The 16,710-nt window shown below is 43.6% G+C and overlaps 1 protein-coding gene across 5 annotated transcripts in view; it reads right to left on the bottom strand.

The window, feature by feature from the left end:
- Positions 1–16,710, bottom strand: part of STRBP (spermatid perinuclear RNA binding protein) — a 117,825-nt gene that overhangs the window by 17,152 nt on the left and 83,963 nt on the right. For all 5 annotated transcript variants that reach the window (XM_084820833.1, XM_084820835.1, XM_084820838.1 and 2 more), the window contains exons 11-12: positions 7,461–7,553; positions 1,987–2,186 (exon numbers count right to left, since the gene is read on the bottom strand). In XM_084820833.1, the coding sequence (XP_084676959.1) occupies positions 1,987–2,186; positions 7,461–7,553 (293 nt within the window). The remainder of the gene's footprint in view (positions 1–1,986; positions 2,187–7,460; positions 7,554–16,710) is intronic.

The following is a 16,710-nucleotide window of genomic DNA, read 5'->3' as shown; positions in this document are numbered from 1 at the left end:
GGGATGGCCTGGGAACCCCACCTACTGCTCCATATCTGAGTTCCACTATGGGATAGAGATGTCATAAATAAATATTCTTCCCCGCGATTTCTAAAAATACTCCAGGAAGCTGCCTCATACAGGATCAGACCCTTGGTCCAACTAACCCAGTACTGCGGATCCTGACAGCAGCCGTGGCTTTCCAGGGATTCAGGCAGGATTCTCTCCTAGCCCTTCCTGGAGATGCCAGAGATCAAATCTGGGACTGTCTGCATACATACATACATACATACCATTGAACTATGGACCCTGCTTCCCTCCCCTCTCTCTCGAGCAGGAGTAAATATTTATGAGTATGTTTTAGAACGGCTACTGGAGGCTTTGGGAGGAGGCCAGCTAAGAATCTAAGTAGCTTCCTGCTCCCTTTCAACTTTATGATCATGTTACAAGGAACACAGCAATTACTCAAAGCAGCCTTCCCCAAGTTGGGGCTCTCCAGATGTCTTGGGCTGCAACTTCTATCATTCCCAGTTAGGCTGCCCAACATATCTGGAGGGCTCCAGGTTGGCAAGGCTGACCTAAAGGGACAGAACATTTCTGGAGTGGGTTAACAGAACATTTCCAACACTGGAATCGACTCCAAGACAGAGAGGAGAGAATATGCTCTCAGGGAAAAGGGAGCTTTACTGACCAGACTGGGAGCAAGGGGAGATCTTGGATCCTGCCTTGCCCATCCCTGCTGCCTTAGAGATAAAGTTTCTCCAGTATGGGATGGGGGCAAGGAATACTTTGACAGTCAGCCACCAGCCTCTACCAGGGAGGGGAAGAAAACATGCATGGATGCACAGGCACACACTCTCCAAGTCAAGAACAGGCAGGCAAGGCTTTGCAAGACCAAGTATTACAATTATTTCAAAGCAGTGTTGGGGGAGGGAGAGAAGGAATCTTAATAAGTGACTGGGAAGGGACGCCGCCCTGGGAGAAGAAGAGAGAAAAAAGCTGGTATCAAATATTTTGGGGCACTTTCATGTTCAAAGCAAGCAAAAGCAAAAAGGAAAACTTTCTCGCAGCTCCAGAAATTGAAAGAAAGAGAACCAAGTGTTGCCAGATGAACTTTCTGAAAGATGAAGAGCTCATTCAGAACACAAGAAAAGAGCCCGGAAAAAAAGAGAAAATCACAGATGGAGCTGTGGTGGGCCTCCCATGACTGTGGATCTATCAACTTAGCAGAAAAAAAATATTTTTTTGGCCTTCTTAAGCTGGCTGTAGGTGAACATCTCCCTGCAGGTCTATCACAACACTGGTAGGACGTAGTGCAACCTTAACTTCCCTCTCATGCACCTGGAAATGGATCATCATGGAGAGGGACGGGGAGGAAGAGACAGGAAACGTAGACCAAAATCCATTTCCTGATTTTGAAAATGGACAAACCCCGCAACATTTGCAACAGTAATCACTATATACACATGGACCAGTTTTGCATGTCGGCATCAACACATACACGCAACTAGTGCCTCTAAGTTACTTCCACAATCTCATTCCTTCGAAGAACAGCCCTAGGAAGTGGGCCATCATCATGCCCATTTCACAGATGGAGAACCAAGGTGCTCTCTTGGTATGTCCCAGGCCCAATGGGTAGCCTTGGTCAGGGCAAAAAGATCAGTGCCTGAGGTGGGACTTGAACCCAGGGCTGCTGGCCCAGAGTCCACCTCTATATCTATAGGTCATTGTTTATCGTTGGGTCTCCTGGAAAGACATCATGCCTGAAATGTTGTGGATTTGCATGAACATAAAATGAACACCTCTCAGCTTCAGAAATTGCACTCCGTTTCTTCTCCTGGGACTCAGAAATACCAAAACGTGTTGGGAAAGGCTCATAATTCTGGGATCCAAGAATTATGTTAAGTCTGTATTTATAATAGTGGCTTCCTGGCCTTTAACACTAAGACCACAACCAACACCGGGGTCATAATTGTTGAGTGTTAGGTCTCTGCCACTCTGCCTTACCTTCACTGCAACGTGAAGCTTCGCTGTTTTCTTGGAAGGCCCGGAAGCTTCATACGTTGTGCCGTCCACGTCAACAGACATCGTGAAAACCGGGGCATGGACAGGGCCTGACTGGGAGAGCAGCTTGTACTGCAAGCCGGGCCGTATCTGGTTCAGACGCATCAAGGCGTTCATGAGATCTATTGCTTTGCTGTCGAGGACTGATGAAGCAGAGGGGAGGGAGAGAGAGAGAGAGAGAGAGAGAGAGAGAGGGTTTACACAACACGCTAACCCACCATGGGTTACTGTGTTGTCTGAATGAAGCATGTTTTCCACATGGTGGGTTAACATGTTTTCCGAACATACTTTTTTGCAGAACACAGCACGTTTTCTGCAGGGTGACTTGTTAAACATGCAGTGTGGTTTATTTTTCTTGAATAAGCCACCTTGAGAACCCATGGCTTGTTGTTGGGTTGCTCACGGTAGTTAGCAAGCCACACTGCATGGTTAACGAGCAACCCTGAAGAAAATGCGCTACATTCAGACAACACAATAACCCACCCTACGGAAAACGCGTTGTGTTCAGACAACATGCTAACCCACGGTTCAACAACAATCCACACTGCGTGGGTTAGCGTGTTGTGTGAACCCAGCCAGAGATTGAGAAGGGGGACAAAGCTGGATTGGCCCCAGTAACGTGGGGTGAAAAGCCTTCCCTAGAAAAATGTCCACTGCTATATTTTCCCATGTAAGTATTTCTATTTTAGCAGTGCATTGTTTCATCAAATTCATTAGTAACATAATGAATAAAAACCATGTTTGCATGGAATGATGACCCAGGATTCCTCAGAAAGGTTTCCTTTGTGTGTCGTCCAAACCAGGAGTCCTGGCTCATTGCTCCCTTTATAAGCCAGGATCATAAAACAGGGTTTATTCTTGGCTTACATAACCCCGGCTTGTTTGAAAGCAGCAAGCCAAACCTCCAGTTCGGATGACATGCTAGAAAAATGCTTACAGGCTTTTAGTCTAGGGCTGGGCAATGCACACCTACCCTGGCCTTTATTGCACGCCTTGCTGCTGAATCTGCTGTGGTAGCAGAAGCCAAAAGTCAGAAGTCTGCCATGGAATTTTGGCAGCAACCCACAACAGTGGCCCCCAAAGACCAAATTTAGCTTTAAAACCAAATCTGGCCTGTTAGACCACCATTGCTGCCACTGAAATTTGATGGTGTGCAGCAGCAGCAGGAGATCCAGTCGCCAGGGGTTCCAGGGGACTGAAATTGTCACCTGGAGCCCCCCAAGGTTGTGCACCCCTGGCTTAGCCACTCACACTAGTGGGAGGAACCAGGTGGGATCAAATGGGCTGCACACACCAGCACACAGCTCATTCTACGCAAATGTGGCCCCCCTAAAGAATAACAAAGCAGGATACGCCTTTGTGGACATGAAGCATTATCCGTACAGCACAATCCTATGCAAAGTTAATGAGGATATAATGCCACTGTGTACAAGGGGCCTTATTCCTAGATAAATGTGTATAGGGTTCACAGCCCAAGCTGGCAGGTATACATACACAAATGGGTGTAGAGGGAAAAAATGTAAGCAGAGAGGCCACAGGGAAATGAAATGGAAAAAATACAGGCTGACAATTATGTTAAAGCTCACATGTACGTAAAATAAGTACAGTGACCATTCACACAAAGCACTGTTGATGGTAACAGAAGCAGCCTGGCACTGGGAAGGTAACTGATGCCTGCAGAAGGATAAAATGAATGAATACAATGTAAGTCAGACTAGATAACTGGAATAGATACAATACCAGTCGATTCTAAAATGAGAGTTGTAATTAGCTTTTTGTCAGGCGACCAGGAAGAGTGCACAGCTGTTTAGGCGTGCTAAAAAATTTAAGGCACATTAAGGATTGCACCTTAAGGGTGCAAAAAAGTCCTACGACTCCCAGCATGCCCCATCCAGCATGCTGGTATTTGTAGGACTTTTTTCTGTCTAAACATGCATAGGATTGCACCCTTAATGCGTTAACCGTCTCTAGTGCCTTTATTTATTTCTTTAAAAATTATGTTAAGGGACTTGTATGCTATTGATCGCTCGTGTTTTAAAATATTTCCAAGAAAAATAATTTCCAGCTAAAACTTTGAATTTGTTTGAATATGATGCCTGACACACATTAAGAACAGTTTATCTGAAAAGCTTTCCCCCCACACAATAAATCAAAGTAGCTGAATTGAAATATTAGATTGGGAAAAACAATTCAATATTTATGCTCAAGTAAAATGAACGTGGAGTACTTCTTTAGTTTTGTTTACTACGTAGAAGTCAAATACATGAAATCAGATCTCAGTCTACTGAAAGCAATGGAAAATGTTTTATTTTAAGTTTTCTGGAAAACCCACATCAACGTAGGCCACTAAAAAGTGCAGAACAGCAGAAATATTTTGTGGTTCTAAAAGCTCTCTCTGTTTCAGAGCCTCCCTCATGAAACAGAAGGGGAATAGGTTCAACTTGCTCTTTACTGAGCACTTTGCAGAGCAACACAGACAGATGGCAGGTCTCTGCCTGCTAGGCCCTTCCAATCTAAATGTTAACAGTGAAGGTGAAGGCCACAAAGGGAGAGAAGGGAACGAGGATGCAAAACAACTGAGGGACAGGGGAGAAGCAAGACTAAGAGAGAATTCGAGAGTGGGGCTAATTCAATCAACACGCCCCCCCAAATCCATTCCCAAAGAACCCTTGCAAGCAGTACCAACTGCAGTAATTTCCCAAACACCCAGTAGAAAAGGGTCGAAACCTGTATCAGAAATAAAGCATGGCTTCCTCTGGTGCCTGCAGGAGCATAAATAGCAAGTAGAATGGAAGGTGAAATTGAAATTAACCTTCTTTGCTCCTAAGGGAACTTATGAGAAGTATTTATTTATTTATTTATTTCATTTCTATACCGCCCAATAGCCGAAGCTCTCTGGGCAGTTCACAAAAATTAAAACCAAACACACAATAAAACAATTTAAAATATATAGAACATTAAAACCACAATATAACAATACAACCACAATAAAATCTAGCAGCAGTGCAGGAATTTAAAATATAGATTTAAAACAGCAAAGATAAAAATTTAGAAAGCTAAAATGCCTGGGAAAATAAAAAGGTCTTCACCTGGCGCCGAAAGGAATACAATGTAGGCGCCAGGCGAACCTCACTAGGGAGCTCATTCCAGAGCCGGGGTGCCACAGCAGAAAAAGCCCTCCTCCTAGTAGCCACCCGCCTCACTTCCTTTGGCAGGGGCTCACGGAGAAGGGCTCCTGAGGATGATCTTATGGTCCGGGTAGGCACATATGGGAGGAGGCGATCCTTCAGGTAACCAAAGTACCAAACTGCATTGTCAGGGAACACCCATAAGAGATATTCCCCACAATGTAACACCAGCCTCGTGCATTTACTTTACTAACGTAGCCTCGGGTTGCCAACTTTCTCCCTGGCATTGCTCCTTTGCCTTTAATATCAGACTGATACCGGGAATTTAGTGAGTGAAACTTTCCCCACCATGATGGGGAACAGGGAGATGACCCTCACCAGTTCAAAGACAGAGTATGCCAAGCTGCTGCTGAAGCTGCAGGACGAGGAGAAATAAGTTGGCAACCCTGACCAAGCAGCCTTTCCCATGTCCAAAGAGGGAGGCTCTTATGGGGACCCCACCCAACACAGGATGTAGAGGGCTGCCTGCTTCACTGACCCCTGCCCACGCTGCGTTCTACCGCCAGCAGGCTGGAAAGTTGGCAAGCTGATTCCTCCCTTGAGCAATGCTTTGATCATGATGACCGAGAGTTTGCATGGGTGGAAAAAGAGAGACAGGGGAATTCCAGTTGCCATGGCGCAGCTGCCAACTTTGGCTCCCTTGGCAACAGGTCAATTGTTACAGGCAATGTCCAGTCTTCCCTGGCAGCCAAGGAAGTCACAGAGGCTATAGTGCACAGGGCTGGTTTCCCTAAGAAACCCAAGTTGTCCTAACAGCTTGGGACAAAATACCTGAGGGAGCATGTCTCTCTTTACTAACTTGCCCGTGTCTTAAGTTCTTCAGAAGAGGCTCTTCTCCAAGTTCCTTTGCCAGGGGGAATCCTGTTGCGTGGGAGCAAGGCAGAGGGCCTTCTCAGTGGTGGCATCCCACCTTTGCAATGACCCCTCTGTCAAAATTTGACTGATGCCGACATTGCTGTCATTTTGGCAGCAGGTTAAAAAAAGTACTTCTTTGCCCAGGCTGGCTTATGTTCAGTTTGTTTTGCCCTTTTTATCCTTTAGGCTTATGAATTTCGCTCCCTCTCTCATAACACTAGAACTCAGCAGGATGTCCAGACTAGATCGGGGTGGGCAAATTCCATAGGTCCAGGAGCCAGTTTCAACCCCAACCCCACAGCGTGGACTGTAGTCCATGGGACGTGAGGAAAAGAAGCCGAAATCACCAGTTTGCTGCTGAAATTCGGTGGCAAAATGCTCCATAGCGCTACAGAGCACTACAAGCTTGTTTCCAAGCTAGAATTAACCCCGTTGGTTCTCCAGAGTGGCTACAGATGCCATTCCCCCCCTCTCAGAATTTTTTTTTTAAAAGTATGGGGGGGGCGAAGGGCACATGCAGCGTACGCGCCGTATGTTGCCCACCTCTGTACTAGATGAACATTTGGTCTGATCCAGCAGGGCTCTTCTTATGCTCTTATTAGCCATAACGAACAGGAATGGAACCTGTCTGTTCAGAGGCAGTGCAGGCCTCTTCTTACATTCACTAAACTTTTCAAGTTGCTGTCCACAATCACGCACACACAAAAAGACGGCATCACTCCCTCTAGTTCCGATGTTCAGAGGCGAGTGTTGTTGTTACGTGCAAAAAACAGCACCACCCATGGGCAAGATGAAGGTTTTAGCAGTCTCAAGAAAACCCCAAGGTTTACAGAAGCACAAAAAAACTTTTTGGCGGGGAGGAACCTAAAGGGAACAATTTCCAAATTCCCAAAACAGAACAATGCATTTGCTGAATAACCAAAGAATGGAGTATCCTGAACAGGAGCATTCCACACTGCGAGATTTGGTTGTAGGTCTCACTTCTCCCTACCTACTACTATTTAGGGGTAACAGCCACTGACGTACTGCATCTTCATAGAATTACAGGATTGGAAGGGGCCTACAAGGCCATCGAGTCCAACCCCCTGCTCAATGCAGGAATCCAAGTCAGACACAAGAGTTGAGTACAATTGTGTATATTTGTGTACCCAGGGAAACTGAGGCTCATTTTTAAGCTGCCTCACAATGGAAGCTCTAGCTGCTCTCAAAACATGTTTCTGTGGAAGCAACAAGCCACACACACCTTTTGAGTTCTGTTCTTTGAAAGGATTTTGAATCCACACCCTTCTACAGTTCTCTGACAATGGCTCCTCCTTGGAAGCACACAGAGAAAGAGGAAAATTGTATATATTTTTTTTAAAGAAAGACGCTTACTTTTCCTCAAGTTACGCTTCATCTTCTTATTGGGATCTTTCTCATCCCCTAACCCGTCTTCAAAAGGCCTCTTCAAAGCAGAGGAGCCGGCACCTGAAATTAAAAAAATAAACTCTCATTATTATATAGGATTTGGGGACAGAATAAAATAAACATTCAAACATTGTAAATTACTTACTGTCAAGAGCTGTGCTGAGTTGACAACCCCAAATTAAAATTCTGCACCAAGAAAAGATATTCTGCAACCTCTGTAAATTGGCTTAAAAGCTGCAGGATTCTCTCTAATTTTGCATAATGTATTCTGCGTTCTCCTCCATTTTACTCTGGTTTTGCTAACTGTGGGTAGTAGGGGCAAGGATCTTTCCAGAGCACTGAAGCCAAGCGCTCCAATGACTGGACATCTTATTCAGCCACTTCCATCTGGCTTCAGAAATTCCCTGTAGGCATTGCCCACGCGCCTTCAAGAATATCTTTTCAACCATCTATAAGGACTAGGAACATGCTAAGTTTTGTTTGTATTTTTCTAAATAAGTGAGCTTAGGATAGCAGGAAGCCCAAACACTGCATTGCACACAATCATAGCCTACACAAAATCCTAATTATTGTTTTTAAATATCTGGAACCTTGGCAAAGAGGGCAGGTGAAATGTATCAGGTGAGTAAAGACTAGCATCCTGGCCTCTCCATCTTCCCCCCACTCCTCCCTCCACAGCCTGCTCATCACCAATTAGCACCGCTCAAATGGAACACTCAGAGACTGCTCTCCCCACCTCCGCCCACAATTCAGGGGATGCTTCCTAAGCAATCTTGCAACAACTGCTTATTTAGCTGTGTGCATGGACACACTGGCTGATTATGGGCAGCTAAGGAGCTTGTCACATTTCTGAGTTCCCCCTCTTCCTTGTCAAGAAACCCCAGGATTCTGTGGGCCACATGGAGAACTTCTGTGGCCGGATAAGATTCCCCACCCTTTGTCTAGAAAATGACTTAAGGTGCAATCATATGCATGTTTAGAGAGAGAGAAGTCCTACAACTCCCAGCATTAGCCAGCCAGCCATGCTAATTGGGGAATTCTGGGAGATCTAGGATTTTTTTCTCTCTAAACATGCATAGGATTGCGCCCTTAATTACGTAACATGCAGACAGACAGTAACCAGATGGTGAACTCAACACAGCAGGCACAGAATCACTACATAAACTGATTGCCTGAGCCCACACAGATGGCTGTTTTAGCTCACGTGTGCACCTGACATGTGGCAAAACCCTCCTTTATCTCTTGGCAGGTAGATGCAGACAGCTTAGCCATTATGTGTGTTCTGTGTGTCAGAGAGAGAATAGGCCCATGCCCGGGGTAGTTTGGTTGACAGGCTTTCTCTACCTGAGAGCTGTTGCTGCTTGAACTAGACAATGCTGAGATATAAGGACCAATATGATCCTCATATATGGGCTCTGCAATTTCTCTTGCCAACTGGTAGGAGGATACAGACAACCAGCTTAGGAAACGGAAAGGAAGCTGGCGCCCTCCAAGTGATTTGGACTACAATTCCCATTAACCCCAGCCAGCATAGCCAATGGTCAGGGATTATCTGAATTCTCATCCAGAGCTCTGGAGGGCACCAGGTTGCCTACCTATGCTCAAGGCCAATGACCACGGTCAACCTCATTCACACATGCCAAAGAGTGTCAGTCTGTCCTAGCAACCTGAAGTCCAAATCGCTGTTTGCCCATGAACTGCAGGTGATGGCCTTGGAAAAGCCACACCTGTCAATTTTGGTTCCTCTCAGTTTCTCATTTTTTCCAATCTTCAGTTTGTTTTGTCCTGAACTTTGAGAACTTTTAAAAATAAAACGTTAGCATGAAAATTTATACACATTTTTGTATGCTGTTGTCTCCTAATACAAGCCGTTTGTGTACACCATTTGCTTAATATACATATTTTCTGCAAGCAATTTTCCTAATATGTTTTGATTTCATTAACGATGCATTTTTGTGGGCTTTTTCCTGTACTGTATACATTTTTTTGAATTAGAGAGCTCCATTGCAAATTTGGAGAAGTGTGAATTTCGAAGGATAACCAAGGTTCCATTTGTGTATTGGTTTCAGAGTGCAACATTTAAATGCAAATCAAAAAAATTCTTCCCCATCCCTACACCTAGGGCAAGTATAAAAACATGATCAATAAGCTACCCTCCACTCCTGCTGGTCAGGAAGGATGCAAGTAGGACAGAACAAAGGTCACACCTCCTGCCTGGCTCTATTCCACCTCCCAGCATGAGCTCGGATCTTGTTTTCCCATCCTGACCAAATAGAGAGAGCTCAGTATTGTGGCGACAATTTTATGCATAACTCAGCCAGTTCTATTTTTAAGAAAAGCCCTTAATGTTCTAAAAAGGGGCATGAAGTCAGGAAATGAAAACACAACAGCAAGAAAGGGCAGGGGGAGAAAAGATACAAGACAGTATTGACTTTGCATTTCGAGAAATCCCAGATTTGTGGCTATGTGGAGAAAGCTTTGCCTGCCTCTGGCGAGAGACTGCAGCATTTGGCAGCTCATCATGGCTGACTACATCTGCACGAGGCGAGTGTTGTGGAATTGGCGTAGGTGCTACCAAAAACTGTAGTGCCCCTCTAAAAGTCTGTAATAACTCCAAGACACTCTCCTTCCATGTTGCATTATGTTTTCTACAGACCCGGATGAGTGCTTGTTCCCTACTCCCCACTGCAACCTTCAAGTTCAGCCTTCGGACTATTTCATCTGTGCCCCATGTCTAGACAGAACACAGAGAGAAAGGGAGAGGCTCTTTGGTGACTGCCACACAACTGTATATTTATGGGGGTTCGGTCTATCAATGTCTGCAAGCCGTGATGGCAGTACATTCCCTCCAGTATTGGAAGCAGTATGTGTCTCAATACCAGGAGTACAAGAAGGAGGTGCTACTGCACTCATGCCTTGTTTGCAGGCTCCCCACTGGGGCTTCTGGTTGGCCGCCATGTGAAACAAATGCTGGACTAGATGGACCTTTGGTCTGATCCAGTATGGCTCTTTTTATGTTCTTATTCCATCAATCAATCAATCCTTTATTGTTTCAACCAATGGTTACAACAAGCATACAAAAAACATAAATGGGTAAAATCAGATAAAACATCTGTTAACACACTTTTAATCAGTTTGCAAAGTCAAAAATTTTACTCTATAGCTTTGGGCTGCAAAGACAAAATTGGCCAGTGCCAGAAGAATTGTCTTATTATGACACGTAAACAAAAAAATCATTCTCTCTGAGTCGGACCAGATGGACTTTCTCAAAAAAATATATCTAAATACTTGGAACGAATTTGGGAAGAGATAGAACAATAGAACAGGTAATGGGGCAGGTCCTCCACTACAACAAAAGCAAAGTCTGGAGAGATAGGGCGTTTTATTAACACGTCCTTCCAAAACTGCCGTTTTCATCTGCTGCATCCTTAGTCGTGTTAGAGCTGATCTGAGACGAGGATTAGAAATAAGAATCAAATATCGTTCACATTCAAAATTATTCTTGGTCTTAGCAAACCAGGGTGCTGTGTTGTTACTGGGAACTGCACAAAGGTCCAATGGGATAAAAACACTATAAACTCTTTCCTTAAAAACTGGTTTACTGTGGGCTGTATTTAAGACAGTAAGCTACTGGGTAGAGAAACCATAATAATGAATTTAGGAACTTAATCTCTGAAACCAGGATACTGTATTTGATGGATTAGCTCTCATTGCTCTAAAAGACACAATTTGGGTAATCTGGTTGGAGGTGAGAAAAAAATCTTGAGCCAATAACTAAAGGCCCTTTAACTGGCATTCCACCCGTTTCTGAGTGTAGAAATGATGCAAGAATAGTCTTTGATACACCAAGAATAGTCCTTAACAGTTTGTTTTGAAACAATTCCATGTTGTATGGGATTTTTAAACCCCATAGCTCTCCCCCATATACATATTGAGAGACTAGTTTTGATTTCAGCAAGGTTAGAATTGGATAGATTTGATAACCACCCCTTGTGTGCCAAAACTTCAGTAGTCTAAAGAAAAACAAGCAATTAAATAATTTCAGAAACTTAAAATGGGCACCCCAGACTCCTGAAGATGAAAAGAGAACACCCAAATAGCGATAGGAGGATACTTGCTCAATGGGGCGGGAATTTATTCTCCACTTATATATTGGGGATCTATGTCCAAAGACCATAACTTTGTGTTGTTGTTTATTCGGTCAGTCGCTTCCAACTCTTCGTGACTTCATGGACCAGCCCACACCAGAGCTTCCTGTCAGCCACCCCCAGCTCCTCCAAGGTAGAGTCCGTCACCTCCAAAATATCATCCATCCACCTTGTCCGTGGTCGGCCCCTCTTCCTTTGGCCTTCCACTTTCCCTAGCATCAGCATCTTCTCCAGGGTGTCCTGTCTTCTCATTATGTGGCCAAAGTACTTCGGTTTTGCCTTTAATATCCTTCCTTCAAGTGAGCAGTCTGGCTTTATTTCCTGGAGTATGGACAGGGTTGATCTTCTTGCAGTCCAAGGCACTCTCAGAATTTTCCTCCAGCACCACAGTTCAAAAGCATCTATCTTCCTTCGCTCAGCCTTCCTTATGGTCCAGCTCTCGCAGCCATAGGTTACTACGGGGAATACCATTGCTTTAACTATGCGGACCTTTGTTGTCAGTGTGATGTCTCCGCTCTTAACTATTTTATCAAGACCATAACTTTAGTTTCCCCATAATTAATAGATAATAGATTTTGGGGGGAATATTCAGCCACTGCTGATAGTAAATCTACGCAGACCAATCTGAGATCAGGTCATCAACACAGAGGAGATAAGACGGTTTCCTTTCTTCTACTTTTACTGGAAAAAATGGCTCACCATTCAAATCAGAAGCTATATCATTTACAAATAAATTAAATAAAAGGGGAGCCAGGACACATCCCTGTTTAACACCTCAAGATACTGCAACGTTGTCTGACACATGGCCAGCAGGGGAAAATCTCAACTGAATATTTGAGTTTTGATGTAACAATTGTAGTAAGATCGAAAGTTGTCAATCCATATTTAACTCTGCCAGTTTAGCCCATAACCTGTTCCTATTAATAGAATCAAAAGCTGCTTGGAAATCAACAAATGCCACATACAATTTTAACTTTCGTTGGGTTTGTTGTTGTTCAGTCATTAAGTCGTGTCCAACTCTTAGCACGCCAGGCCTTCCTGTCCTCTGCTCTCTCCCGGGGTGTGCTCAAGTTCATATTCATTGCATCTTTGAATTTCATGGCTACAGTCACCGTCTGCGGTGATCTTGGAGCCTAAGAAAATAAAATCTGTCACTGCTTCCATTTTTTCCCCTTCTATATGCCAGGAAGTGATGGGGCCAGATGCCATGATCTGAGTTTTTTTAATGTTGAGTTTCAAACCAGCTTTTGCACTCTCCACTTTCACCCTCAACAAGAGGCTCTTGAGATCCTCTTCGCTTTCTGCCATTAGGATGGTATCGTCTGCGTATCTGAGGTTGTTGATAATTCTCCAGGCAATCTTAATTCCGACCTGTGATTCATCCAACCCGGCGTTTCTCATGATGTACTCTGCATATAAGTTAAATAAGCAGGGTGACAATATACAGCCTTGTCGTACTCCTTTCCCAATTTTGAACCAATCGGTTGTTCCATGTCCGGTTCTTACTGTTGCTTCTTGACCCTTGTACAGGTTTCTCAGGAGACAGGTAAGGTGATCTGGGACTCCCATCTCTTTCAGAATTTGCCAGTTTGTTGTGATCCACACAGTCAAAGGCTTTAGCGTAGTCAATGAAGCAGAAATAGACGTTTTTCTGGAATTCTCTTGCTTTCTCCACGATCCAGCGAATGTTGGTGATTTGATCTCTAGTTCCTCTGCCTCTTTGGAACCCAGCTTGTACTTCCGGTAGTTCTCGGTTCGCATACTGCTGAAGCCTAGCTTGTAGGATTTTGAGCATAACCTTGCTGGCATGTGAAATGAGCGCAATTGTGCGGTAGTTTGAACACTCTTTGGCATTGCCCTTCTTTGGAATTGGAATGTAAACTGATCTTTTCCAGTCTTGTTGCCACTGCTGAGTGTTCCAAATTTGTTGGCATATTGAGTGCAGCACTTTAACAGCATCATCTTTTAGGATTTTAAATAGCTCAGCTGGAATACTGTCATCTCCGCTAGCTTTGTTGTTAGTAATGCTTCCTAAGGCCCACTTGACTTCATTCTCTAGGATGTCTGGCTCAAGTTCAGTGACCGCACTATCATGGCTATCAGGGACATTAAGATCTTTCCGGTATAGTTCTTCTGTGTATTCTTTCCACCTCTTCTTAATCTCATCTGCTTCTGTTAGGTCCCTGCCTTCTTTGTCCTTTATCATGCCCGTCTTTGCACAAAACGTTCCCTTGAGATCTCTGATTTTCTTGAAAAGATCTCTAGTCTTTCCCATTCTGTTGTTTTCCTCGATTTCTTTGCATTGTTCATTTAAGAAGGCCTTCTTGTCTCTCCTTCCTATTCTCTGGAAATCTGCATTCAGTTGGATATATCTTCCCCTTTCTCCCTTGCTTTTCGCTTCCCTTCTTTCCTCAGCTACTTATAAAGTAGCTACTTTACTTATAAAGCCTCATCAGACAGCCACTTTGCTTTCTTGCATTTCTTTTTCTTTGGGAGGGATTGAGTTGCTGCCTCCTGAACAATGTTACAGACCTCCGTCCATAGTTCCTCAGGCACTCTGTCTATCAGGTCTAATCCCTGAAATCTATTCCTCACCTCCACTGTATATTCAGAAGGGATATGATTTAGGTCATACCTGAATGGTTTAGTGGTTTTTCCTACGTTCTTCAAGCTCAGCCGGAATTTTGCAGTAAGAAGCTCATGATCTGAACCACAGTCAGCTCCAGGTCTTGTTTTTACGGACTGTATAGAGCTTCTCTATCTTTGGCTGCAAAGGACATAATCAATCTGGTTTCGATACTGACCATCTGGTGATACCCATGTGCAGAGTCGCCTCTTGTGCTGTTGGAAAAGAGTGTTTGAGAGATCAGCGTGTTCTCTTGGCAAAACTCTAAAAAAATTAGCCTTTGTCCTGCTTCATTTTGTACACCAAGGCCATGCTTGCCTGTTATCCCAGTGATTTCTTGACTTCCTACTTTAGCATTCCAATCCCCTATGATGAAAAGGACATCTTTTTTTGGTGTTAGTTCTAGAAGGTGTTCTAGGTCTTCATAGAACCGATCAACCTCAGCTTCTTCGGCCTCAGTGGTTGGGGCATAGACTTGAATTACTGTGATGTTGAATGGTTTGCCTTGGATTCGTACTGAGATCATTCTATCATTTTTAAGATTGTACCCCAGTACTGCTTTTCCCACCTTTTATTGACTATGAGTGCTACTCCATTTCTTCTAAGGGATTCTTGCCCACAGTAGTAGATATGATGGTCACCTGAATTAAATTCGCCCATGCTTGTCCATTTTAGTTCGCTGATTCCCAAGATGTCAATGTTCAATCTTGCCATCTCATGTTTGACCACCTCCAGCTTACCTTGATTCATTGATCTGACATTCCAGGTTCCTAAACAATATTGTTCTTTACAGCATTGGATTTTCTTTTTACCACCAGACACATCCACAGCTGAGTGTCCTTTCGGCTTTGGCCCAGCTGCTTCACTCTTTCTGGCGCTACTTGGAAATTCCCTCTGCTCTTCCCCAGTCGTATATTGGACACCTTCCGACCTGAGGGGCTCATCTTCCGGCGTCATATCTTTTAGCCTTGTGATACGTTCCATGGGGTTTTCTTGGCAGAAATACTGGAGTGGATTGCCATTTCCTTCTCCAGTGGACCACATTTTGTCAGAACTCTCCACCATGATCTGTCCATCTTGGGTGGCCCTGCATGGCATAACCAAATGGTCTAGTACAAAACAATGATCCATTGTTGAATAACCAGCTCGAAACCCAGTTTGTTCTTCCATAAGAATATTATTCATAGTAACCCAATCTTCCAGTTTGTTCAGCAGATGTCCCGCATATAATTTGGCTGCAATATCTATAAGACTAATGGGCCTGTAGTTTGAGGGTGAGCATATGATCCCCTTTTTTAAAGATCAGAATTACTACAGAAGTGTTCCAGCCCTTTGGGAGGTCACCAGTTAGATTAATATGGTCAAACAATTTGGCCAAAATAGGCAGCCACCATTTGATGTTATATTTGAATACCTCTGAACGTATTCTTCTCCTGGTGCTTTTTTGACTGGCAATGCATTAATGACTCAATCTCTTTATGAGATACAGGGGGCCATGGATCTGTAGAGCCAACAGTGGAACTCAAAGGCAGATGTAATTGCAGAGTACGGGCATTAAATAGGGCACTCAAATGTTTCCCCCAATCCATCTTTGATAGTTGAAGGTTTACAATGAGATTATCACTATTTAAGATGCTGTTTACAATCTTCCAAAAGGCTGCTGTGTTGTTCATCTTTATGGCTGTGTCCAAACTATGCCAGAGGTGTCACTGGAATATCATTTTCTTATTTCTAATTAGCTCCCTGTATTCTTTTTTCTTATTTACAAGTATCTTAATTGTTTCAGGGGAGTAGTCAGACTTCAGTTCCCTAGCATATCTTCTTACTACTGATCAAGCCTTTCTACAGTCCAGGTTGAACGAACCTTTTTGAGATTGAGTGGGAAGCCCTCCATAATTGCTCCTGGTCAAATACGGCTTTAGATTTCTCATTATGTGTTGATACAGATGTAATATTTGCTGAATTAACATCTAGTTGTAATATGTTATCACGAATGGATAACATCTTCTCTGATAAAAGGGTACTATTAATTGCATCTATTATAAGATTATTCCATTTAACCCTCCTTTGGCCAACTAATTCAACTCTGACTTGATACTCTTCATGAGCAAAAATTTGAGTACCTCCATCCTCTCTAAAAAACTTAAACCTCAGAGGCTAGAGAACACTATGGCCCTTAGAGATAAATTCGAAACTGATAAAGTTCCTAACCTTGTTTATGGGAACACACATATAATCAATTATACTTTGTCCACTTATTGATAAATAGGTATGGTTTCTTGGGGTGTCTTTAGGATAGGACCCATTTAATATTAAATAATTTCTTGTGAACACGAACTCCAAAAATTTATAACCTGCTGGCTTTACCATCTTATCTGTCAGAATCTGTGGGAAGACAGTTAATAATTCCTCTTCCTCAATATTTAGATGACCTGCTAACTTA

This window comes from Heloderma suspectum, chromosome 14 (assembly GCF_057233095.1).
Source record: "Heloderma suspectum isolate Gila_16-S chromosome 14, 16-S_ref, whole genome shotgun sequence".
NCBI lineage: Eukaryota > Metazoa > Chordata > Lepidosauria > Squamata > Helodermatidae > Heloderma > Heloderma suspectum.
This window is presented reverse-complemented; position numbering and strand designations above follow the sequence as displayed.